The 25,877-nt window shown below is 36.9% G+C and overlaps 1 protein-coding gene across 5 annotated transcripts in view; it reads left to right on the top strand.

Moving 5' to 3' along the window:
- The window catches only part of LOC137020286 (arginyl-tRNA--protein transferase 1), a 121,549-nt gene that overhangs the window by 85,276 nt on the left and 10,396 nt on the right, over positions 1 to 25,877 (top strand). For all 5 annotated transcript variants that reach the window (XM_067385580.1, XM_067385577.1, XM_067385578.1 and 2 more), the window contains one exon: positions 8,393 to 8,513. In XM_067385580.1, the coding sequence (XP_067241681.1) occupies positions 8,393 to 8,513 (121 nt within the window). The remainder of the gene's footprint in view (positions 1 to 8,392; positions 8,514 to 25,877) is intronic.

The following is a 25,877-nucleotide window of genomic DNA, read 5'->3' as shown; positions in this document are numbered from 1 at the left end:
TGACATGGAGATCAGGAAATTTTAATTCTGAAGTGATCTAATCTTTAAGGTAAAGAGATCTCTCCCCAGATCAGCTTGTGTAGACATCTTCACTCCCCACAGCGAGAGTTGAGGTGTTGTCTTTCACAGAGATTCCTAGCCAGCAGTGAAGTTGAGGATTTATGCCCCTGATTAATTGCTTCTCTAATAAAACTCAGGTATGGAGCCTGTGGCGAGCCCCAGCCGGAGGGCTGGAGGTTTTTAGAGCAAGTGAAAATGAGTTGTTTTCCACAAGACCCTCTCATAGAAGACACAAAACTGACATTATATTACAGTTAATTCATCCTTTACCATAGATTATAGATGCATAGATATAAAAACAATATGGACTTCACCAATAGTCGATAATTCTTTTCATGTTTGGTGGCCATATTTTAAATCCATACATTTTGTTGTTGGGTTGGTTTGAGGATTATCTTATACTTTTTTTAATACTTTCAAACTATGCTCTATCAAGCCAAATTTGTCTTGACAGACATTCCTTTACCAGCTAAACATACTTTACCGCAGTATAATTCTAAGAATTTTAGGTTGTTTAACTCCCTGAAGTCCGAAAACGCGCCGGCGCATTTTGCAGGATTTTTTTCACATTGCAGCAAAACAGACTCCAACAGTCATAGAGATATAAGTAATATATCAATTGAAACTATAGAATGTCTTCTTTTATTTGTGTACAGAGTAAAAACACAATGTTGTGTTTTTTGTAAAATAAAGAAAACTAACATGATGCGTGATCTCTCGTCTCCCTCTGAACGAACTCCAATCTGATAGTTCTCAGAAAATTAACTGTAACTTATGAATACTAATGACAAAAAAACAAACATTCTGTGTTTAAGTAATCTGTATGAAAAGAGAGCCATGTCAGATGTCCGAGATTCAGCTCATTACCCGCTAATGCGGCCACGCCCACGGAGCCAGCACTATTCAGACGCAAATTCAGACGCAAATTCAGAGGCAATACATGTATACATCGTCTCAATCGTGTATTTATTGTCTTGAAAAGTGTTTATTTGGATGTTAAAGCCATGGTTAGCGATCTCTGGAAGACATGCCGTTAGTTCCTAGTTCCTTTTCTTCTTTATATGAATTTGTGGCCTAAAGGTGTACAGAGCGTCCTCCGGCTGCAAGTATGAATTGAAAACACAGTATCCAGCACTCATAGTGATGACAATAAATATTACTTCTCAGTATAGAAAATTGACATAAATATATAAGAATCCATCAATATTTCTCCAAATGCGCATGCTTTTAAGCTAAAAGCCTATATGAAATGCCATAGAGGTAACATAATTGCTCAGACACTTTGCATCACAGAAATACATTATATTTTAAAGAATATAATAGAATACGATTATTTTAAACTGTAATAATGTTTCACTGTATTGCTGTTTATGATGAGCTGAGACATTATTACAGAGGGTTTTTTTCACAGCCTACCTGACTGAAAGGCCTCATTAATATGCAAGTCATTATTATGTGATTCTTTTGTCTTCTCAGGTGTAAATGACCCATTATTCATGATGATTCATGCCTCCACGCATACTGTTTCTTGACAAAAAGTGTCTTACAAAAACTAAATCAATATATTGTTGTAAATGGAGTAGGCAGCATAATTTTTACATAATTCTGAAGCAAAAACTCTAGTCTACAACCTCCAATACCCAGAAGTCTTGTGAACACAGATTTAATATACTTTTTTTGGCCTTATTTCAGTGACTTAAGTTTTTTGTTTTTTCAATAACTACGCATAAACGTTATTCCTTCAAAAACACAAACATGTACATACATGTTCCTCACATATTATTGTAGCCTAGTTTGTGTTGAATACAGTGTAATGACACTTTTGTCATTTATATGTTTATGAACAACTGGAAAAAAGCACAAATGTCAGGGCATGTCAACTTCCCCAAGCCCCAAATCAGCCTCAGACTCCAGAGGGTTAAACTCTACTTCCTTTGCTTCCTTGCTTTCTCAATTCAAATTTAATTCGGAATAATTAAAAATCTGAATTTATTGTAGCATGTCTTGAGCAACTTGAACTTCATTGTAAAATGCAATACAGTGATAAAAAGTCCCATCAAAAAATTATAATTTACAATAAAAATATGGAGGTTTATTGTGAGAAAATATATATAGTGCATCCCTAAATTAAACCCAAGCATACCTGCATGTCCATGTTTCTTCTCCATCTTGCATGTTTTGATCTAATCCAGTCCTCCATGACGTTGCATCTGTCATTGCCACATCCATTTGTATGTTTTTGGAACTTTCTGATTTCATCTTTGATTTATTATTGTGTATTTTTTTTAAACGGCTATTCATGCAACATGACGAAAGGTGCTTCTCAAACAGTTCTTGTTTTCTTTTCTTTATCCTCTGTATTCCTCACTATGGTGATGTCAATGAGCCTTAGCGAGTGCGGGCCGTCTGTCAACATTACCTTCATTGTCGTGTGAAAGCAGGTTGGCAGGAGGACTTGAAGACGGATAGCGCTGTGTTCATCGTGCCATTCTTTTAAACAAACACGGGGGAGTGAGAAGTGCAGACTGAAACACACGGATTAAACTGGTTTCAATTTGTCCTTTCAGTCGTCATAGTTCACTTGACTGTTCCCCCCCTCTGTGCTTATGAACTGATGTTGGATCAGAGCTCGTACCCTCAGACTCTTAACCACATCCTGCCTCGGCAGAAGACAAAAGTGGCTTTGGATCAGCTGGAAAGAGCGGGACAGAGAACATGTCGTTTCTTGCCATTTTTTTCTTCTTACCTGGCCTTCAGCCTGTGCTATCACATCCTCCTCTGATAGCACTTTGCTGAGCTAGCGGAACTGACAGATTTATGGATGCAAAGGGGAAAATGCATGCTCCACGTGGTTAGTTTTTGCTCATTTGGCTTTTTTAGTTGTTTTTTAGTCTTCAGCATCCCATTATACCCTCTGCTATCATTTTAGATACAGGCGTCAGATAGATCAATTTACCAGGAGATAACCAAGAATAGGTTTAACTTAGATTTCTCTTCAGTTCTGTTAGTGGTTTATGAAACATCTGCATTGTTGTAGACAGAATATCTGATGCAATAAAAGCATTAGATCAGCATTCAACTCTTAAGTGTGATTCATTCTTCTGTGTAAATGTACTTTTTTTGTGGTATATATGCAGAAGAACAGATGTGGCACTGCTCACAGAAAAACTGAATCCAAAGTATGTGTTTAAAGAAACACTGCATTGAAAATTGGCATATATTTACTCAGCCTCATGTTGGGAAGAAATGCACTACACTAACATTCAAAAGTTTGGGTTTCTGAAAGAAATTAATACTTTTATTCAGGAAGGATTCATTCAAATGATTGCTATATAATAATTTTATAATGTTACAAAAAATGTTAATTTCAAATAAATGTTTGAAATATTCTATTCATTAAAGAATCTTGAATAAATATATCACAGTTTCTACAAAAATTAGAAGCTGCACAACTGTTTTCAACACTAGCTATGTTTCAGTCCACTTTTTTAAATTTTAACATATTGCATTAAAAAAAATCTGGATGGAAACGCCAAGATGCTTATAAATTCTAAAAATAAAAAAATTAGAGATACACTGATATAAACATTTTGGCCGATACCAATAACCGATAATTCTTTATATTTGAAAGCCAATAACCAATTTTTATGTAATCTTTGATTACAAAAACAAAAGTCTTCAATATATCGGCTGAATTTTCTTATCGGGCTGATAGCGATAACATTAAAAATAACATATATCGGACGATACTGATATGGTGGCCGATATATTGTGCATCCCTATAAAAATCTTTTGTGCTCATTTGAGTCGGATACATTTTTTTTATCCAATAAGAAAATATGCTCATAAACTACGATTTAAATACATTTACTGAATAAATTCCTCTGATCGCAGCAAAAAAAAATTGTGACTTTGTATGTTGGGACGGCATAACTGTACTAACCAGCTGACCAATCTTTTTGCACAGCATCTGAAATGCTGTTTTTGGTCATTTTGGTGCTGTTTTTGGATAGGCCCATTTTGTGCATACGTTAAATTCGCAACTTTAGATGGAAACATTGCTATTGATGATGATCAGAATTGTTACCTGAGCAGCAAATCATCATATCAGAATGATTTCTGAAGGATCATGTGACACTGAAGACTGGACTAATGATGCTGAAAATTCAGCTTTGATCACAGGAATAGGAATGCAAGGAAAAGAGTGACAGAATCTCATGACAATATTGTTTACATTTGTGAACTATTTCTTTTGACTAAGTATTGTATAAACATTGTCCATTTATTCTTCTTTAAAAAACTTAAAGCTACGTATTATGCCCCATTTTACAAGATGTAAAATAATTCTCTGATGTCCCCAGAGTGTGTATGTGAAGCTCAAAATACCCACAGATCATTTATTACAGCATGTTAAAATTGCCACTTTTAGTGGTTGAGCAAAAACACGCCGTTTCAGTGTGTGCCCTTTAAATGCAAATGAGCTGCTGCTCCCGGCCTGAGAGGGCGGAGCTTCAAGAGCTGATTCTCCGGTGTCAGGAGTCAGTCAGGACGCACTATAATGTCAAACTGCGAATATATGCTGCATGGAGATAGAACAGGTATAGTTTATTTCAATTAGAGTTATAACTTATATTGTCTTCTTCCACTATATTAGTACAAGCCCGTTGTACCGGAGCGTGTCCGTATGATGGCCAAAACTTTACAGATGAGATTTATGATGTTTATTGTACTTCAGACCAAAGATGAAGCGTCCATTTTCACGCTAGAAGATCTCTGTAAGAGCTTAATAAAACACTGCAAGTGTGCATTAAAATATCTATAAACTCTCTCTCTCCCTTGCATTATCATCAACATACACAGCGAATTACAGAGAAACACTCGTTACAACTAACAGTAAACTAATATATAAAGACTTTATGCCTTTCAGGTGGTGCTTAATAAACTGGTAAACTGTATATCCGTAAATCAACTCCAATGAACAGTAATAAAGTGCTCTCACCTTCATTACTGCCGTTTCCAGCATCACTCTGGAGACTGTATGTTCTGTATTGTCTTTTTATATTGACATTCGTTCACAAAGCTGATTCACGCAGACATAAACGAATTTCGGTAGAGTTGAGGGAGCATTTTCTTTGAAAACAAAATGAATCCTCCTCATCTTCGGCGGCTTTCAGGATTTGAGATTTCAGGAGAAGATTTGAGAGAGCTCTGTGGATTAATCCATGCAGCTCCAGAACGCCTAAAACACTTGGGAGACGTCAGTGCAGCAATGGCGGACTGTGTACAGCTGGCTGTGAACGCGCTCAGGGCGGTTCTATGTTCAAACGGCAGTGTCTGTCAACACTCGTGGGCGGAGCCTGTGGCTAATGTGACGTCACACTGCCAGGGATCTGGAAACGGCTTGTTCTCAGACACTGATGATGATTTATGGGGATTAAAAAAAGGAGTGGCTGGATCTTTACATTATAGGGCGGTATAGGACATTATAACACACATTTATGTCCAAACACCATGCAAAAGTGAATTTAGCATAATAGAAAAATTCCAGTTCCTGAACGGTTCTGTATTATTAAGTAAATCTGGACATGTAATCATTTTGAAAAATCCCATCCCTGATTTGAAAAGCAAGGAGATGGTTAGATTTTGGTGTGTCTTTAAAAAAGGCGATCTGTGCGTGCAAACACTGAATCTTTGAGAGTGGTTTGGGGACAGGCTATGAGGAGAGAAGGCCTTTGGTGCGGCGGTGAGATCAGCCTCGAGACTCGTGGCCAACAGAGCCGTCAGGGAAGTGGAACAGACGCAGAGATAATGACCAGCCAGACTCCATCTCTCTGTCTCTCTCTCTTTCTCGTCTTAACTCTTTGACAACCTTTATCCAAGTGTCTTCTGCATGAACCGTTCTGACTCCCCCGAGATCACGGGCTTCTTTAAATATGTGCTAACTACAGTGTTTCCTTACCGCGTTTCTACAGCGCCACAGTAAAAGAAATATTTTTCCTGAGATGTGAGCTCGCAGTCTGAATTATGATGAGGTATCACATGTATCGTGAAAAAGACATGACTTTCTATTGCATATTACGTATTTCTATTGATTCTTATGAGGTGATTCATTTAATGAATGTCAAAAAGATTCACAAATGGTGTCAAAATGAGCCAAGAACTGTTGGTATACTGTAAAATGTATACAAGATGCATAAAAATATACATTTGAAACGAGTTTAAATGTTTTTTGTTGTTTTCTAAAATAAATGAAGCAACTCTGAACTTGCTCCTACTCTGTTTCTACGGTTGTCAGAAGTGTCTGAGAATCATTTTCCCCATCGTATTCCGAGAAAAGGTTTGTTTCTCAATGGCTCCAGACCTGTTGGAACAGGCATTGATGTTCAAAGGGCAGTTATTGGCCATTACTGCACACTTCTTCATCCCTGCGTTCCCCTACAGTTGAACATTAGTAGTCCGTTTACAGTTGTTTCCATTTTGCAGATTTTATTACAAGTTAAATAGATTAATAATGAATTGACCATCTGAATGCATCATATTTTAGATCTTAGAACAGTTCACCAGTGATCACCAATAGCCTTAAAACGCAGTGGTGAAATCACCCACATTATGATGACCAAATTTACTTGCAATTTTATTATTTACTTATTTTATCAGTAATAATATATGCAATTACGCCTGCTGCAGAGGTGAGGTTGTGGTTTGTGATCATTGTCTCTTACCATTCATTCATTCACTAATTTATTCATGTATTTATTATTTTTCTGCATTTATTTAGCTGGCTTAAGATCATAAAAAGGGAACAAGATGAACGTTTTGGACTGTTTTTCTTGTTTTTAATTTGAATTTATCATCCGTTTGTTCTGGTTACTTCCTGGTTTCCCCTCAAAAAAAAAAAAAAAAAAAAGGACTTTGCATCAAACTGCACATTTAATGGTTGTTTAACTTAGACTGTTTTTCACTTTTTTAACTTTAGTTAGTGTGTAATGCAGCTGTTCGAGCAGAAACAACATCTGCAAAGTTACGATGCTCAGATATATATATATTTTTTTACAGAAAACAGTTTTTAAGGACTACAACAAATGGCTGTTAGGAACTACAAAGAGCTTCTTCCTGGGTTTGTGACATCACACACCCTAAAATTTACATAAACCCCGCCCCCGAGAACACACAACAAAGGGGGCGGGGCCATGTTGGGCTGTTTTAGAGAAGAGGAAGAGTTGTTGTAGTCGAGTGTTGTTGTCATGCCGTCATTTTACACCAAACGAGGGTCAATTCAACACAAAAGATGAACATGACGGCACATGCTAGTGGATGAGTTGAATCAACTCCACAGCAACTACATCAATTTATCCACTAACCATTCAGAAACGTCTAAAAGTTGTAACTTCTTCCTGAGTCTCTCCATCAGTGTCGACTCCGGGGTGTTATAGGTCGCCTTTAAAAATGTTCTATATAAAAGACCTTTGCGATTGACTAAACTCCACATACCTGCACAAATCTTTTGAAAGAAAAATCCTGTTATCCATCTAGATTTACTGCTATATATTTTTACAATTATGTGGTGTTTTACATATTTTTGGAGCTTTCTTTATTCTCTTTTCTGTAATTTTGTACACATGCACATGTCTGTCTGCAGACTCGAAAGCAAACAAATGCTCTTTCGTTGCTCAGTGAAGCCTTCAAATCCAGTGACCCTTGCTTGCTTGTCATCGGACTGCTCTGAATAAGTCACCTCACTCTTTAGGGCTCTCTGTATAGTCTGCAGATGACAGAGTGATGAACACGAGTGTGAAAACCTTTCCCTCACTACCCTTCGAACATATCGCCACCTCTCCTTGCCTTGCCCCACAGAATGCCTTTTATTTACACGTTCCACAGGGTCCCTCGTTCCCATGCTGTCCGTCTAGTAAAAACAGGACACATAGTTTCCACCGCGGGATAATGACAGATGAATCCCGTTGGTAATGGTGGGACTTTCGCAAGGCTGCTTCTCGTTTGACCAAAGACTGAACTAAACCCACATGATCTGTGCGGGCTTTAGCGTGTGGGTGCGTGTCCGTACGTACGTGCACTTTTGCCTTCGGCTCAGTTGTGTTTGAAGAAGTGCAGAGATCTGCACCGAGGCGTTTGCTTGTTTACACTGCGGTCACAATGGTGTGTGTATATTTGTTTGGCTCTGCGTGACTATCGGCAGTCCCTTAAAAGACACGCAACTCAAGGCCATCTGTTTCTCCCCTCTTTTTTCTCTCCAGGTTTCCCGCTAATCTACAGCATTCGACATACCGATGCACTGACCGAACTCTTCCTCTTCTTGTTTTTGCATTTATAGGGTCAGTACCGGCCTTCAGACCTCCTGTGCCCTGAAACGTACGCTTGGGTGCCCATCGAGAGATCCATTCCCCGCCTTGAGATCTCTGCCTACTCTCGTCTCAACGAGAACGCCCAAGCAGGTTAGCCTTCAGACTGTAAAACACTCAAATCCATCTTGCATCTCACAAGAACATGTCCAGCTTGTTGTTTCTAAAGATTTATTTTTACCATTTTTGTGTTTTAATGACAGTTAAGCACATTTTCTCACATAATTGTCTTTACTGCATCTGGACACTTTATTTTTTGACTTTTGACTTGAACTCATTTGTTTTAACATCATTAAATTACAGTAATTTTATTAAAAACAGCATAAAGGCAATCCAAAAAATGCCAAAATATATTGTTTATTTATATTTATTTAAATATATTTGTTTCCAATTGCTATATATTGAGAATTGTTACAAATTATTTTAATAAAAATAATAATAATTATTATTATTTCCTATTTTAAGACTAAAATAAACGAATTGTAATTTAATATTTCCTTTGATTTTGGAATGAACTTTCACTCAAAGTTTAAAATGTTATATGTAAATAATTAATACATAAATGATTTTAATATATATATATATATATATATATATATATATATATATATATATATATATATATATATATATATATATATATATATATATATATATATATATATATATATATATATATAATATATATATATTTTTATCATGATTTTTACTATATCATTTTATTATCCTATTTTAATCCGAAAATACCTGTAATCAGCATTTTTTCAGAATGGAATTTTCAATTTTAAATTAAATTTTATAAATTTACATCTAGTCTAAAATTGGATTTATTTCTGTAAGCAAAATATAATTACATTTCTTTTTCACCCTGGCAATTTTAATTTATAAATAATTATAATAATATTAATAGAAACAAATAATTAATATTATTTATAACAATCTTGTTATATTTCAGTAATATATATTTTTTTATTTATAATTTTAAATATTTTTATATCCTATTTTAAGTCTAAATTGGATTGATTTCTGTAAGCAATGACTATGCATATTTAATAGGTTTTGTATAAAATGCAGCTGGAAATCAATATGATTTCACTAAAAATTATTATTATTATTGTCATATTTTAAAATTAAAATAAACTAATTATAATTTCATATTTCCTTTGATTTTGGAATGAAATTTCACCCTGATAAATTTTAAATTTGATATGTTAATAATAATACATGATTTATTTATTTTATTTTTTTATCATTGTTTTTACTATGTTATTTATATATCCTATTTTAATCCTAAAATGGCTTTATTTTTAAGCTTTTTTTTTTTTTTTTTTCATTTGCTATTCCTTTTTTGGAATAAAATTTCACCCGACAAGTTTTAATTAATTATATATATATATAATAAATATTTATTTATTTTATTTTAGTAATATGTTATTATTTTATTTGTAATTTTAATAATTTTATATCCTATTTTAAGTCTAAAATCTGATTTATTTCTATAAGCAAAATATAATTTCTATTTTTTCACCCTAACAAAGTCTTAATTATTATAAATAATAAATAAATAAATAATAAACCAATTAATTAAATTAATTAATAATATTATTTATAATATCATTATATTTTAGTAAACTATTATTTTATTTATAATTTGAATTTTATATCCTATTTTAAGTCTACAATGGGATTTATTTTTGTAAGCAAAATATAATTGCTATATTTTCCACCCTGACATGTTTTTGACATGTTGTGAGATTCTCCCACGATGTCACCTGTTCTGTTGCACATGTTCAAAAAGATCCTGTAGCTGAACCTGAAACGCTCAAAAGACATTGGCAGTTCTTCCCGTTTTCCAGAGCCAATCTGACAAGACCTCCTCACAAAGTTTTGGGACCAGCCAACCTTTCCCGAACACAGCTGACTGCGCTTATCAAATGCAGTCTGTTTAGTGTCAAAATTGCATCAGGTTATTGGACTGTGGGTCCATTTGACCACGTCATGACACTTTACTATCAGACTTACTAATCAGTTTGACAGAGTCAGTAGGGGCCAACTGTAAAATCAATACGTAACAGCAGTTCCCATCACTGTAATTGCACAATACACATCATTTGTGTCAGCTTAATAACGGTAGCCATTCCGCAAACTTGCTCCTTGGATGCCATTGCTTCGGAGCTCAATTTGTAAAGCGTCAAGTGTGTTTATAGATTTCAGTTCTGTGAACAAAAGGAGGGGTGCATTGGTCCTGCGAAACGTGTGTTGAAATAACAGGACTGGATCCAGGCGTGGAGAGCATCCAGGATTCTGGAGCGGCAGTCAAGCGGGGTCAGTGGTGTGGTCTCAGCCCAGAACTGTGGGGTTGATGACAATGATAATAATAATAATAATGTCAGTACCGACAAGCAGACGCCATGCTTGGGCCAAAGAGGGAGGGTGAGGCGCTGATGAATAAAAGAGCGCTGGGGCTCTTCTTCTTTTATGTACACTCGCAGTCAAATGTTTACACACTCCTTGTCAGTGTTTATTAGTAATGTTTTTCACATTTTAGCAAATAATAGCGAAGTCTTGAAAACTATGAAATGACACAAATGGACACATCTGTCTTATATTTGGCATTGGCATTCATCAACCAACTTCAAGAAATGCATCCTGGGATGCTTTTGAAGACTATACTGAAAGAGGCTCACGTATGCTGGACATTTTTTATGGTGTTTCCTTCGCTATCTACTCCAAAAAATATTGTTTAATACCAGAATTCGAACATATGAATGATTTTTACACAGTGTTCCAAATAATTATGCAAGTGACAAATCAGTAAGATTTCAGTAGAATAAGTCTCCATTCAGTTTTCACACAATATAAGTTGTTTTCATGCCTTTTGCACATTTCATGCTTTTCATCTTCAGAATTTCTTTCTTCCTCCCCATATTGCATGAGAACTGTGTCTTGCTTAATAATGTTGAACAACCTCTAAGTAGGGTTTCCATAGATCTGGCAAATTATTTTGTCTGAGATTGACACCAGTTATCTAAAAAGACATGGATAAATAAACAAACAAACATTTACTTAGAAAAACTAAAATCTGAATGTTTATTGTACTGAAATCGTACTGATATGTCACTTGCATAATAATTTGAAACGCAGTGTATTTGTTTGCAAAAACCATCAAAAGGTTTTCAAAATCATGGGAAGCAAATTCAGTTGAGTGTGTCCAAACTTTTGACTTGTAGTCCATTTTTGTTCACTGTTTCTTGTGCTTAATCAAATTGTTTTGATTGTGAAAAGTGGGCATTGCATACCATGGAGTCAAACCGTACACAGTTTGTACAACTAAAAAAATTTCACCTCAAAATCCCATCCTCCTCCTGTTAGCTGTGGTGTCCCCCAAGGTTCAGTCCTAGGTCCCCTTTTGTTCCTATTTTACCTTCTCCCACTTGATAATATTTTCTCCAAATACAGTATTAAACTTCACTGTTATGCTGATGATACCCAGCTTTATGTATCTACAAACCCTGATTCCATTACGTCAGAACAAACTGCACAGATGAATCGTTTACAGAAGACCAGAAATTCTTCAAGCCCATGGATTCTTTGCCCACAGAACTTCTCCGAATCTCAGAAACAGCCATCATTTACAGTTCTCCACCTATGTTTTTGTAACGTGTTTGTTTGTTAAATATTTTGCCTAATTTGATTATTACAATATGTAGTTCTTGCAGCACAACTCGTTTAAGTCTGTTCCACAGAATTCCTTTTCCATTACCAGGAATTTTGGTGCAAAAATTCCTTGAACAGTGTTATTAAATTTAAAAGTGCGTCCCACTTGTTGCACGTTAAACACACTGCTGATGCGCTTCTATGCAGTTCGTGTGTAATTCGAGAGTCTGTGTTGTTTATATTACCCAGTTAAATCAGGATGTGCCACTCTAGCCCACAGCAGAAGTGTAGGGGTGTTTGTGCTGACGTGAGTCTCTGCGCAACCATCACGAAGATAGTTTTTAACTATTTAAAGAACATGGTTTATAGAGGCATTTCTATTATTCTGTCAACATTGTGATGCAGGGTGATGCAGGCAGAGGAGAAAGGAAGCATTGCTTTTAACATGCCACAAACACGCCCTCCCCGGACAGACGACAATGTGTTTATTTTTCCTTCTCGTCGTGATCTTTATCCAACCGTACCCTCATGTGTGTTTAATGTCAGACGTCTCTCTGAACGTAATCTTGAAGGGTTAGTTCACCCAAAAATAAAAATTCTGTCATTATTTACTCACCCACATATCGTTCCAAACCTGCTGCTCAGAAAACTTTTCCGATCAATGTTGAGCTGCTTAATATTTTTGTCATTAAGTCGTGATGCAATTTACAACATGAGCAGCAAAATTTATTTTTAATTTCTGCATGAACTTTTCCCTGTAAGGAACAATAGCATTACTTTCATAAGCTGATTTCACCCATCTGATCATGGCTTTCCTTTTCATCAGGTTCATATCAATCTTCACATTCGACCCCATCAGCCCTGTAAACACACTGGGGCAAGAGTAAGTGTGCCTGTACTTCCCTTGTGTGTAAATATTTAAGTAATAGCCGAGCATTTAGATGTTGAGGGTGGAGGTAAGGGTCAAGGAGAGATTACGCTCACGGTCAGCAGATCCTCACAGCACTTTTGAACTCGTCTCTGAAGCCGCTGATGAAGAGGGTGTCAAAACTCATGGAAGTGAGTGATACTGTTTCCCTTTCGACATGAAATTTAATGCCAGGCATGCACGATTCTGGATAAATTGAGAATCGCAAGTTTTTTTTTTTTTTTTAATCGAGATCATGATTCTCCCGCAATACTGAATAGGCAACCAAACAAAATAACATGTAATTTACTGGAGATTCTGATAAAAAGTTAATTGCTGCTGTCTATTTAAAAAAAAAATTGTTTTGAATGAATGAGTGAATGATTCAATGATTCACTTATTTATCAGCATTTTTGAACGTATCTCTTGAATGATTCAATGACAAATACATATTTTATCAGTCACTTTTAACCACCTACTGGTGTAACACTGCAATTAATACAGTCTTTATTTAAAGCGTCAAGTTACTTTCAAAAGGTGATTAGTCTGTTTTGATCGCTACCGTAGACATCAGTGTTTATATCTGAAATATAAACTTCTATAAACGGAAATAACAAAACTGTGTGGCTGAAAACACTGTTGCTCTTTCATATCTACAAATGGCAACGGCTCTCTCTGGCTCAGCGGCAGCGCCAACACCGCTGTGATCGTACTTGTCGAAGGTTTAATAGACATAGCCGAATCATTGTGATTTAGGAATAAGATCGCATTGGTGTTTGAATCGAGATCATGATCTTGCAGTGATTAATAGTAGTAAGTGTGCCAGCTGAATACAGTTTTACACACTGCCAACTTAAATATGGCATCTAACATGGATCTTTTGGACCAATCAAATGCATTGTGGGCGGGGCTCCAAAACCAAGCGAACAATAGAACATTGTGTCACTTGTCATAGTGTGGACAAAATGAAGATTAACGTAAAAGAGAGAGGATTGGTCTCATTGTGCCTGGTTAGGACACGTTAGGTTCTTTAAACCAAAGACGCAAGTTATATTATCAAGTCTATAAATTATCTTGTTTTTTTTGAGAACGATGCCAGTACAAGTGACCTCATCGCAGTCCTCATAGCTTCCCACACATTTGGTACTGGTTTTGATTGTAGAGTTTGGGAGGCTCTTGGTCTTGTTTGACCTACCTCCGTGCTGACTGGCAACCAGACGCGGGCCTTCATATCCCCCAGTGTTTTTAAATCGTTCTTGTGGTGCCTCCAGTCCTACATGACCTGTTGTTCTTGGCCCGACAGACCAACTATTTCAGGCCTGTATCTCAGCAGAGCTCAAGGGCAGCGGTCTGACGGTTGGTTACAAGGTCGATGTTTAGAGTCTGTGGAAGCCACATTGGAGCCACATTAGGAAACTAATGTAGATGTCTGTGTTATAAACTACATGCCCTCTTTTGAAAACTGAGAGAAATATGAAGCTTTTTATTAAAGGATTAGTTCACTTTAGAATTAAAATGTCCTGATAATTTACTCTCCTCCATGTCATCCAAGATGTTCATGTCTTTCTTTCTTCAGTGGAAAAGAAATTAAGGAAAACATTTCAGGATTTTTCTCCATATAGTGGGTTGAAGGTCCAAATGTCAGTTTCAGTGCAGCTTCAAAGAGCTCTACATGATCCCAGACGAGGAATAAGAGTCTAATCTAGAGAAACCATCAGTCATTTTCTAAAAAAATAAAATTTTATACACTTTTTAACCACAAATGCTCGTCTTGCACTGCTCTGTGATGCTCCACGCATGACGTAATCATGTTGGAAAGGTCACGCGTTGGCGGAAGTACCGCAGAAAAACTCCATCTCATTTTCTCCTCCAACTTCAAAATCATCCGATTTTGTTGTTTTACTGTAAAGGCCGTTTGACTTAGTCTTTGCACATTTGCTTTGTAAACATGCGCATTTTAAAACTTCACACGCCAAGTTTGATGTCATTGGCACCAAACATTGTTTTTCATGTGTCTCGACATAATGACTTTATTTAAAAAGCCTTTAAAACTGATTTCTTTTTAATTGTTTTGCCATTCTTTTTGAAAGATTTTAAATGAATTTGCATTTTATGGTCAACTGTGTCTTGAATTTTTCTTTGTAATCCGACCCAAAAAACACATTTTGCTGTTCAGACTAGTTCTGTCGCTGAACTAACAGTCATTGATTGATTGATTAAATCAGGTGTGTGAGCTCAGAGCTGAAGCAAAAACATTCTGTCAGACACTAAGGCAATGAATGATCAATCCAGAGGAGGAAGCTTATTTTAATGAGGTGCCTGTGGAGCACGTTTACTCACATACTGCTTGAACTCTTCAATCGTGGGGTTACTTGTCTGATAAAGTAAATCTGGCTGGGAGTCTGTATTGTTTGTCTGGCAACGACCAAACTGACCTCATGAGCTTCTCCTGACCGACAGGATTTAGGTAATTTCAGAATAATTATATTTATGAGATGAGCGCCACAAAATTGTTGTGAAAATCTTGATTTTATTTGGCTTTTTGGCTTTGTTTTCACTGCTGCATTCAACTGATTTGTTTTTCAAATTCAATCTTTACGACTGATAGTCCAGGCTAAATCGACGGTGCCATGGCAAAAGAAACTCTGCTTCATCTGATCTGAGTGTTTGGGGTCTGAATTAAATGTGATGAGGAAAAATAAACACATTTTTATTGTGTTGTATTCGCTGTCAACACACAAAGTTATCAGAATGAATCAGTCTAATGAATTATTTGCAGTTACTGAATTAATGTTACTCACTGATTGAGTGGGTATTCATATATTGTGCATTAGGGTCATTGACGAATAAGGTTTTTAAAATTGTAAAAAAAAAAATCTAATGGAGATATAATTAATTTTTGAAGTTTTATTAAGTGTTAACAATCGGATTATGTGGTTTTTATAACCAATTAACACTGATTTTGTCATTTATTACAAGATGGACAAAATTTGTCACCAAAAAAGTCATTTGGTTTAACCAAAATTTCGGTTTTACCGAAAGACGATATTTTCAATCAATGCTAACAGGCTGATATCTAACAAAAGGACAATCAAACATTTTATATTTAGTACAAGTTTTTAAAATATTACAACATTTTCCATGTTTTATAGCGGTTGATGTTTCGGGACATGCGTATGATCAAGAGAAAACATGAATTTATCAAATAGTTAAGAGAGATTTAGTTACTTTGCTTCATGACCATGTGGTCCTTTGCAGGTGTCTGAAAGATGTCACATCCTGTCACATGATATTGATCCAAAATGATCCCTTTATATTGGTTACTCCGAATGACAACAATGAAATTAATTTTTCCGGACATTCTTTCTCATAACAAAGCAACGACTTCTACACATAATTTTAATATCATTTTGCACTATGTTGATATATGATGATATAAAATCATGCCAGAATAAAAAATATATACATTTATTACATTTTAAGATATTTTAATTACTAATGAACGATTAAACCGAATGACCTTTTTGACATTTCAAAAAACCTTTATATGAGGCAAAATATATAATTCAAATCTTTTCGGATTCAATAAAAGAGATCTAGTTGTACTGCCTTACATACTTTGGATGTCATATCTTTGTTTTTTTTATTATTGTTAGATCATTTGGACAAAAAAATGACCCATCACGTCATTGACCCAGTTATTGATTCAGTACATACACGCAGAAAAATTGTATTCTAATAAATAGTTTAAGTATGTTCCAAAAATGTAGTTCTGAAAGAAAACTGTAGTTGATCCAGACCTTCGAGGAGCGTGCCGGGGTGTCAGGATCCTCTTTTGTCAGCCTGACTCATTCCAGAGAAAGTCCGATCTATCACCTTTGACCTCTGACCCTGGGATAGATCTGGCCCTGAAGCAGCGTGTCAGTGAACCTCCGGTGCGGCTGATTGAGAAAGCCTGATGCCCCTTGACGGGAGTGTTAATCGAGTCATGGATGGATGAATGGAGTAAGAATGGGTCGGGGGAAGGAGTGTGTTTATATGCAGAGCGGATGTTTGGATTGTCTGACTGAAAAGAGCCCAACTGTCGTGACGGCTCTGTACAGTGTTATTGTCGTGCTTAATTGAGCAGCTAAAAGCTTTCATTCTGAACTGTTTATTGCTGTTTGATATCTCGACACGGTTTTGTTTTCTTTTACTTTTCTTTAAATGAGTCTTTTGTCTTTGCTGAATGTCAAATAATGTACAGCAGGGCCATAACCAGCATTGAGGGGGACACGTTCTCCCAATAATTAGTAATGGCAAAATTGTAATTTTTAAAGAAATTTAGATAGACTTCCGGGTTAAGCATGGCGTGAGTAGGCGCACACGAGCGTAGCTCCCGACCTCTTTCGTTCATTTGGTCGTTATTCTTTCGATATTAGTCCATTACAGTCTATTATCTGGCAGCTGATATTACGTGAAATCTAGGAGGAACAAAAATGGCGAGTAGAAAGCAAATTCGGAATAAAACTGTCGACAGAGACGGCGAAGCTCCTTCGAGTAAGACCGACGAAATGGCACCACCGCCTGAGGGCCTAACGGCTTTACCTGAAGATCTCGAAAAACTCCGGTCAGCGCTCCTTTCTGACATGACGCAAGTAGTTCACTCACTTTTAAAAACAGAGCTGGCTGGCGCACTGTCACCTGTGAACGCGACATTGGAACAAGTTAAATCATATTACGAAGCTCATGACGAACGACTTCGCGAGGTTGAAGACGGGCTAAATGATTACAGTGACAGGCTGGCGAATGTCGAGGTTTCAATGGTTGCGCTACGGAAAGAGAACCTGTTCCTGAAGGAAAAGCTGGACGATCTCGAGAATCGCTCACGGAGATCTAACATGAGAGTGGTGGGCATCCCTGAAAGGCTGGAAGGGTCAGACCCGATTAAATTTATGACTGAGTTTTTTGAGGAAGTGCTGGGGAAGGACTTTTTACGAGTCCTCTTGTTCTTTCTCGTGCACATCGAGTCGGACCCAATCCAACTAACGATACAAGGGCCAAGCAGACCAAACCCAGAGTGTTTCTGGTTCTTTTCCACTTTTTCCAGGATAAGCATCGCATCCTCCGATTCAGCAGGCAACAGCGGGAGCTGCTCTTTCGTGGACACAGAGTGTTTTTCCACGAGGATTTCAGCGCTGAACTAGGGAAAAAGCGAGCGGCGTTTAAAGATGTTAAGTCTCGGCTCTACGAGAAGGGAGTCCGATTTGGTCTCTTGTACCCTGCAAGGCTCCGTATTACTCATGATGGGAAAACACACCTCTTTGGCACGCCAGAGGAAGCCAATGAGTTCTACCGTACTCACTGGGGTGAAGAATAATGTGCAAAGACGTTGCTTTCGTTTCCTCGGGTAAGAATTAGAAAACTGTTGGTTTTATATCGTATGTGTAAAACCCGAGGCTGAACTGGACTTATGGAAATAATTGTACACTCCATTTTGGCTTTTATTTTTATTATTATTATTCAAAGCCGGATAATGTACTCAAAAGTTGACAATTTTTGTTTCTGAACTTCTTTTAGAAGGGGGCTACATCCACATTGTATATGACTCCATTTGTTGTTAGTTTGCATACTTTGGAAGTCTTTTCATTAATCTTTGTTTATCTGCGATCATCCTCAGCTGGGGAATTAGATCTAGGTATTATACTGTTCTTTTCCTGTTTCGTTTGGGGGGTGGGAAGGGCGGCTGGCAGCATTGTTTACCTCTGGTTTCTAGGTCTGGTATCTCTTTTTTTGTCATTTATGGTTAAAATTTGTTTCAGTTTAGAACCCTTGCATGCTTCTAATTTTTACATCACTCAGGTAATATAGGTGATGATAATGGAGGTCATCCTGTGAGGCTGATGACATGGAATGTCAGGGGATTAAACGGTCCTGTTAAAAGAGCTAAAGTTTTCTCCCATCTTAAATCTTTCAAACCAGATATATTATTTTTACAGGAAACACATTTAAGACCAGAGGATCACAATAGAATTCGCAAGATATGGGTTAGTCAAATTTTTCATTCCAAATTTAACAGTAGATCAAGAGGTGTGGCAATTTTAATTAATAAGAGAGTACAATTTATACCTTCTGACACAATCTGTGACCCTAATGGTCGTTACGTTATTGTCTCTGGATCTTTCTTTCAAGTCCCAGTGGTTTTAGTTAACGTTTATGCTCCCAATTGGGATGATGTTCAGTTTGCAAATAGTCTCCTATCATTAATTCCCAAGCTTAATACACATCATTTGTTATTTGCTGGAGATTTTAATTGTGTTTTCGATCCTCAGCTTGACAGGTCCAGCTCTAGTAGCAATGTTTCTGATATGGCAAAGGCTTTTTCTCTATTTATGCAACAGAACGGCTGTGTGGATCCTTGGAGATTCTTAAACCCAATGACAAGGCAATTCTCCTTTTATTCCCATGTCCATCACTCCTTTTCTAGATTAGACTATTTTTTTATAGACAACTTGTTTATATCAATGGTTAAGAAAGTTGACTACTCGGCTATAGTTGTTTCCGATCATGCACCTGTTGTGCTGGACCTGCATTTCCCTTCAAACATCAGGGAACGCCCTCTCTGGTCATTTAATTCATTACTACTATCTAACGATAAATTCTGTAACTTTGTCTCAACTAATATAGACACGTTTCTGGAATTCAATAAAACGGATACAGTGTCTTATTCCTTACTTTGGGAGACTTTGAAAGCTTACTTGAGGGGCCAAATAGTATCTTATACATCGTATGCTAATAAAGAACGTAAGAAGGAACTGCAAGCACTCTCACAATCCATATTAGATTTAGACAGACGATATTCTGAATCACCTACAGCTGAATTACGTAAAAAAAGAGTGGAATTGCAGACAAAGTTTAATTTTTTATCCACTACTCATGCAGAGCAATTAATAATGAGGACACGTGGTCTTTACTATGAGTATGGAGACAAATCAAGCCGGCTCTTGGCTCACCAGTTGAAACGTCAGGCTGCTTCCCGTCTTATTTCCCAGATAAAGGACTCTAATCAAACTTTAACTAGCAACCTAGAAGAAATTAACAAAACTTTTAAAACCTTTTACTCCTCATTATATACTTCTGAATTCCCTTCAGATCCAACAGATATGGAAAATTTCTTAGATAATTTAGATACTCCCACCCTGCAATCAGATAAGATGGAAGATTTAGAGCATGACCTTGAGATTGAGGAAATCAGTAGGGCCATTATGGCAATGAAGAGTGGGAAGTCTCCGGGCCTTGATGGGTACCCTATAGATTTTTATAAGAAATTTAGGGAGAAACTTGCACCAATTCTTCTGCATGTTTTCAAGGAATCATTGGAGGCAGGCTCTTTGCCTCCAACTTTTTCGCAAGCATCCATTTCACTCCTCCTTAAAAAAGATAAAGATCCCACCCAGTGTGAATCATATCGCCCCATATCTCTTTTAAATACTGACATTAAAATATTAGCTAAAGTGTTAGCATTTCGTTTAGAACGTGTCCTTCCTTCAATAATTTCAGACGATCAAACGGGATTTATTAAAGGTCGCCAATCCTTTTCTAATATTCGTAGACTTGCTAACATAATGTATCTTTCTGATCCTTCTCCGCACCCAGAGGTAGTTATTTCCTTGGATGCGGAGAAGGCGTTTGATCGAATTGAATGGCCATATTTATTTGCGGTCTTAAAAAAGTTTGGTTTTGGTAATATTTTTATGTCTTGGGTTAAATTAATATATAAGTCCCCTTCAGCTTCCATTCGGACCAATTATTCCCGATCAGACTTTTTTCCATTAACGCGTGGGACTCGTCAAGGATGCCCACTGTCCCCACTCCTTTTTGCCATTGTAATTGAGCCTCTTTCAATAGCTCTGAAAACATCAACAGCATTCAAAGGAATTAAGCGAGGGGGTATTGAACATCGTGTGTCTTTATACGCCGATGACCTTTTGCTTTACATCAGTGACCCCATATCTAGTTGTCCTCTAATTATATCATTATTAGGTCGGTTTGGTAACTTTTCTGGATATAAATTAAATTTCCAAAAAAGTGAATGTTTCCCCATTAATAATTTGGCCTTACAAATTCAACAAGAATCATTACCCTTCCGTTTTTCTCTTGATGGGTTTAAATACCTTGGAATTCATATGACGCGCTCCTTTTCCTCTTTGTTTGAAGCCAATTATAAAGCTCAGTTAAAAGAAGTAAAGGCAGAGTTGGAAAGGTGGCATAGTCTTCCCCTTACTTTAGCTGGAAGAATACATTCAGTGAAAATGACAATTCTTCCCAAGTTCCTTTATTTGTTTCAGTCCCTACCAGTTTTTTTGCCCAAATCTTTTTTCCATTTAATCAACCAATCCATATCCTCTTTCATTTGGGAAAATAAGATCCCCAGGGTTAACAAACATGTTCTTCAAAGGACACGCGATGTTGGTGGTTTAGGTCTTCCAAGTTTTACTCATTATTACTGGGCATCAAATATTCAGAAGATATTATTTTGGCTTCATTGCCCAGAAACAAATTGGTGTTTAATTGAAGCACATACATGTCACTCTTCTTCTCTCCCTGCTTTAGTGTATTCTTCCTTGCCTTTGAAAGCTTCTCTATTCACATCCAATCCTATTGTACTTTCTACTCTCAAGATCTTTAATCAGTTTCGTTGTCACTATAAATTTACATCTGCATCGGTTTTGGGTCCTATTTACAAAAATCATTTATTCCCTCCATCTACACTGGACTCATCATTTAGACAATGGGTAGTTTCCGGGTTGAAATGCATCAAAGATTTATATACTGAAGGTTTATTCAACAGTTTTGAGAACCTCTGCAGATTGTATGATCTCCCACAAAACCACTTTTTTAGATATCTTCAGATTCGCAATTTTGTTAAAAACAAATTCCCATCCTTCCCTGACCTTCCTCCTACCTCACCTTTAGATAATCTTACTCTCAATTTTTATAATAAAGGATTGATTTCACTTTTATACTCCCAGCTCATGTCTTTGAAAGAGTACAATCTGGATAAAATTAAATCCAGATGGGAAGATGAATTGGGCATTGAGCTATCTGAGACTTTATGGAGGGAGGCGCTTAAAAAGGTCCACTCATCATCATCTTCTGTTAGGTTAGGGCTCATACAATTCAAAGTGCTGCACAGGGTTCACCTGAGCAAGGCATGGTTAGCTGGAATATATCCTGGAGTAGATGCAGCCTGTGATAAGTGCTCCTTTGCCCCAGCCAGTCTGACGCATTCGTTTTGGTCTTGCTCCTCTCTAAATAATTATTGGGCATTGGTGTTTAAAACTATCAGTGATGCCCTTGGGGTGATATTGCAGCCTTGTCCTTCAATAGGTATTTTTGGAGCCCCCAGTGACACTATGATAATTTCTTTAACTGCATCCCAGAGGGACATTATTGCTTACACCTCTTTATTGGCCCGCAGAAGAATTTTGTTATGTTGGAAATCCCCTACCCCTCCTTCTGTGACAGATTGGCTAGAAGATGTTATGTCCTTTTTAAAATTAGAGAAGATAAAATTTACATTAAGGGGATCGGTGGACATGTTTTACTCAAAATGGGAACCCATTTTGTCATATTTTAAAAATTTGAAAGAATTACCCAGTTGTTAATTTTTTTTACTCTCCATATATGTATCTTTCTCTTTACCTTTTTTTTTTATTTTTTTTTTGGTGATGCTGTATTTGATGTTTTGTCCTCAGTGTAATTTGTCTCACAGAATGGCTAAAAATAATAATAACTATTATTATATCTTCTTTTATCTATTCACACTGCAATACTATTATTGTAATAATAATATTATCATCACTATGTAGTGGTATGCATGGGTCTATGCCTTGAAAAGATGTCAGACATTATGCGGTTTTGTTGTAGCTAAGCTGTCTAGGGAAGGGATAGGTTTGGGTGGGTGGAGAGGGGGTGGTTTTGTTATATTTAAAATAGAAGGAAGTAAATTGTATCTTGGATTGTATTAATGTATGTTGTTTTACTCCTTCAATAAAAAAAAAAAAAAAAAAAAAAAAAAAAAAAAAAAATTTTAAACAATAAATACCGTTTTGTGGCTCTTTAATGTGTCGTGACAGATTGCTGTAGCGCCTCAGTGTGAACCGATCATCTCTTCCTACTCGTTAATTTATAGCATCAAATAAACATGAATGAACATCAGAAGGTATGTTTTTTGAAACGCGGAAAGATGTCAGTACACACCATTTTTCAAGTTCAAGTCCATCTACGTTAATCTGCTCCACTGATTGCTTGATTCTGTGTTATAATTGGTTAGATCACCTGTCAATCAAACTCCTAGCGAAGAATCAATTCCAATGCGACAATTTTGTTTTAGCCGTGAAAGAGTATGTGGCGAGTAGCTAAAAATGTGATATTTGACGACAAACTACTATTTGATGCAAACTACTCAACATTTTTATGAAATTTCGCCTTTTTGAATTGAAAACATGCTATTATTTGATTAATATGATATGATTAATGTAAATCATAACTGAATGTGACAAAACAAGAATTGTTTTGCGTTTTTGACATATTAGACATACAAATAAGAATGAATATATTTTTTAAAAAATGAATGTGTTTGATTTGATTTAATAACTACAATACTTTTACGATTCTTATTTATTTTTCATTATTCTCTTAAATCCCTTTTACTTTTTAAATTTCTTTTAATATTAATACTACCCAATAACACTCCCAGGAAAAAAAAAATCATGGTCCCCCAGAACCACATTATTTATGTATAAGTTCATAAAAAATATGGACATCAAAATAAGAATGCAACTAAACAAGAAACGTTTTGACATATTAGACATACAATTAAGAGTGAATATATATATATATATATATATATATATATATATATATATACATACATATATATATATATATATATATATATATATATATGTATGTATGTATGTATGTATGTATATATATATATATATGTATGTATGTATATGTATTAAAAACTATTATTTGCAAATTGTTTGAATTGATTACTTAGACCTACAACTTTTACCGTTTACTTTTATTTTTCATTATTCTCTGAAATCCCTTTTAATGTTTTAATTCCTTTTAAAATAAAAATTACCCATGTTTAAAACATGATGTACAGAACCACATTACTTGTGTATAAGATCATAAAAAATATGCACATCAAAATATGAGTTTATTGGATATATAATGTATTCATTAAACTGTTTCAAATTGATAAGGTTTCATTTGTGAGTCATTTGTTCATGAATCAGACTACTCTTGTCGTGCAGTACGTTTGTTTTTGTGAAGATGACAATATAGAAATTTGTTATTTATTGTCTATTATTTTGCAATACCTAATCTCATGAAACTGCTTATAAAATACAGCTTCGTTTGCTGCAGATTCATAGCCAGGTCCCGTTTAGTATACATGACCTCACCCACGAATTACCTTGTAAAATATGCCCACTTGAGTTGCATAATGCCACACTGAGCATACATTCTCCCACATTTTCGACACATTCACTTAGGTTGTCTCTTTAAAATGCTAATGCATTACGCAACCTGTTTACCCCGGAGGACCACAGTCCTCCCTTCTGCATTCAAGGTATCACATTTGTGCTGATTTTGAATTTTGGCTTGCACTTGAGTTTTAAACTCAAAGTTTTAATTCAAGGAACGTACTCGGTTACTAACGTAACCTCGGTTCCCTGAGATACGGAACGAGTACTGCGTATGGGGAAAGGTCTCCCTTTTTCCCCGCTGCTGAAGCCTTTTTCAATAACGCAGTGTAACTGCACCGTCATTGGTTCACTCATAGACAAGTTGTTGAACCAATGGCGGCGCGGCATAGCTGCGCGGCCTATGGCGACAAAGCGCGCGAATATTCCCGCCGAAATGGGCGGGGTATAGGGCTATATAAGCAGGCGTTTCGCCATAGGATTTCAGTGTCAATCGACTGAAGCGACGACCCTGAGCCGCAGCCTCGTGGCACGGCAAGTGACGCAGTACTCGTTCCGTATCTCAGGGAACCGAGGTTACGTTAGTAACCGAGTACGTTCCCTTTCGATACTTCACTCGTACTGCGTATGGGGAACGAATTCAACCACGCCGTGCCACGGCTGGGAACGATATAGCTTGCATTTGGCCACCCAGAGGGGGGCAAAAAGGACAAGCGGAGGCAAAGCCTAACCGAACCCATGGTTACACTGAAGGAAGATACTTCCTATGGTGGCGTGAAGCGGGACCTGTTGGAAGCCGCTAATCACACCGACAGGACCCGAGCTTGTAAGGTCGGGACATCGAGGTGATAGAACCTGACAAAGGTGGACGGCGAAGACCAGCCGGCCGCCTCACAGATGTCTTGGATGGAAACTCCGTTGGACCAAGCCCACGAGGAAGCCATTCCTCTAGTGGAGTGGGCCCTGACTCCTATGGGGCAATTAGTGCCCAGTGAGGAGTAGCACAGGTTAATAGCATCCACTATCCAACGGGAAATGCGTTGTTTCGAGACCGGAGACCCTTTGGTGCGGCCGCCAAAACAAACAAAGAGCTGATCTGACTGTCTGAAAGACTGTGATCGGTCTATGTAGGTCCTCAATGCCCTGACTGGGCAGAGTAGCTGCAGCTCTGGTTCGTCCGCCGAGGGAGGAAGAGCAGAGAGCGAGATGACCTGAGCTCTAAACGGAGTTGAGAGCACTTTAGGGACGTAGCCATGCCTAGGTTTCAGAACGACCTTAGAGTCACCAGGCCCGAATTCGAGGCACGCACGGTTCACGGAGAGGGCCTGCAAATCGCCAACACGCTTTACCGATGCTAGTGCTAGTAGCAGAGCGGTTTTAGCGTTAGGGGCCTGAGGTCGGCTGAACCCATTG

The sequence above is a fragment of the Chanodichthys erythropterus genome, chromosome 5 (assembly GCF_024489055.1).
Source record: "Chanodichthys erythropterus isolate Z2021 chromosome 5, ASM2448905v1, whole genome shotgun sequence".
Classification (NCBI taxonomy): domain Eukaryota; kingdom Metazoa; phylum Chordata; class Actinopteri; order Cypriniformes; family Xenocyprididae; genus Chanodichthys; species Chanodichthys erythropterus.
This window is presented reverse-complemented; position numbering and strand designations above follow the sequence as displayed.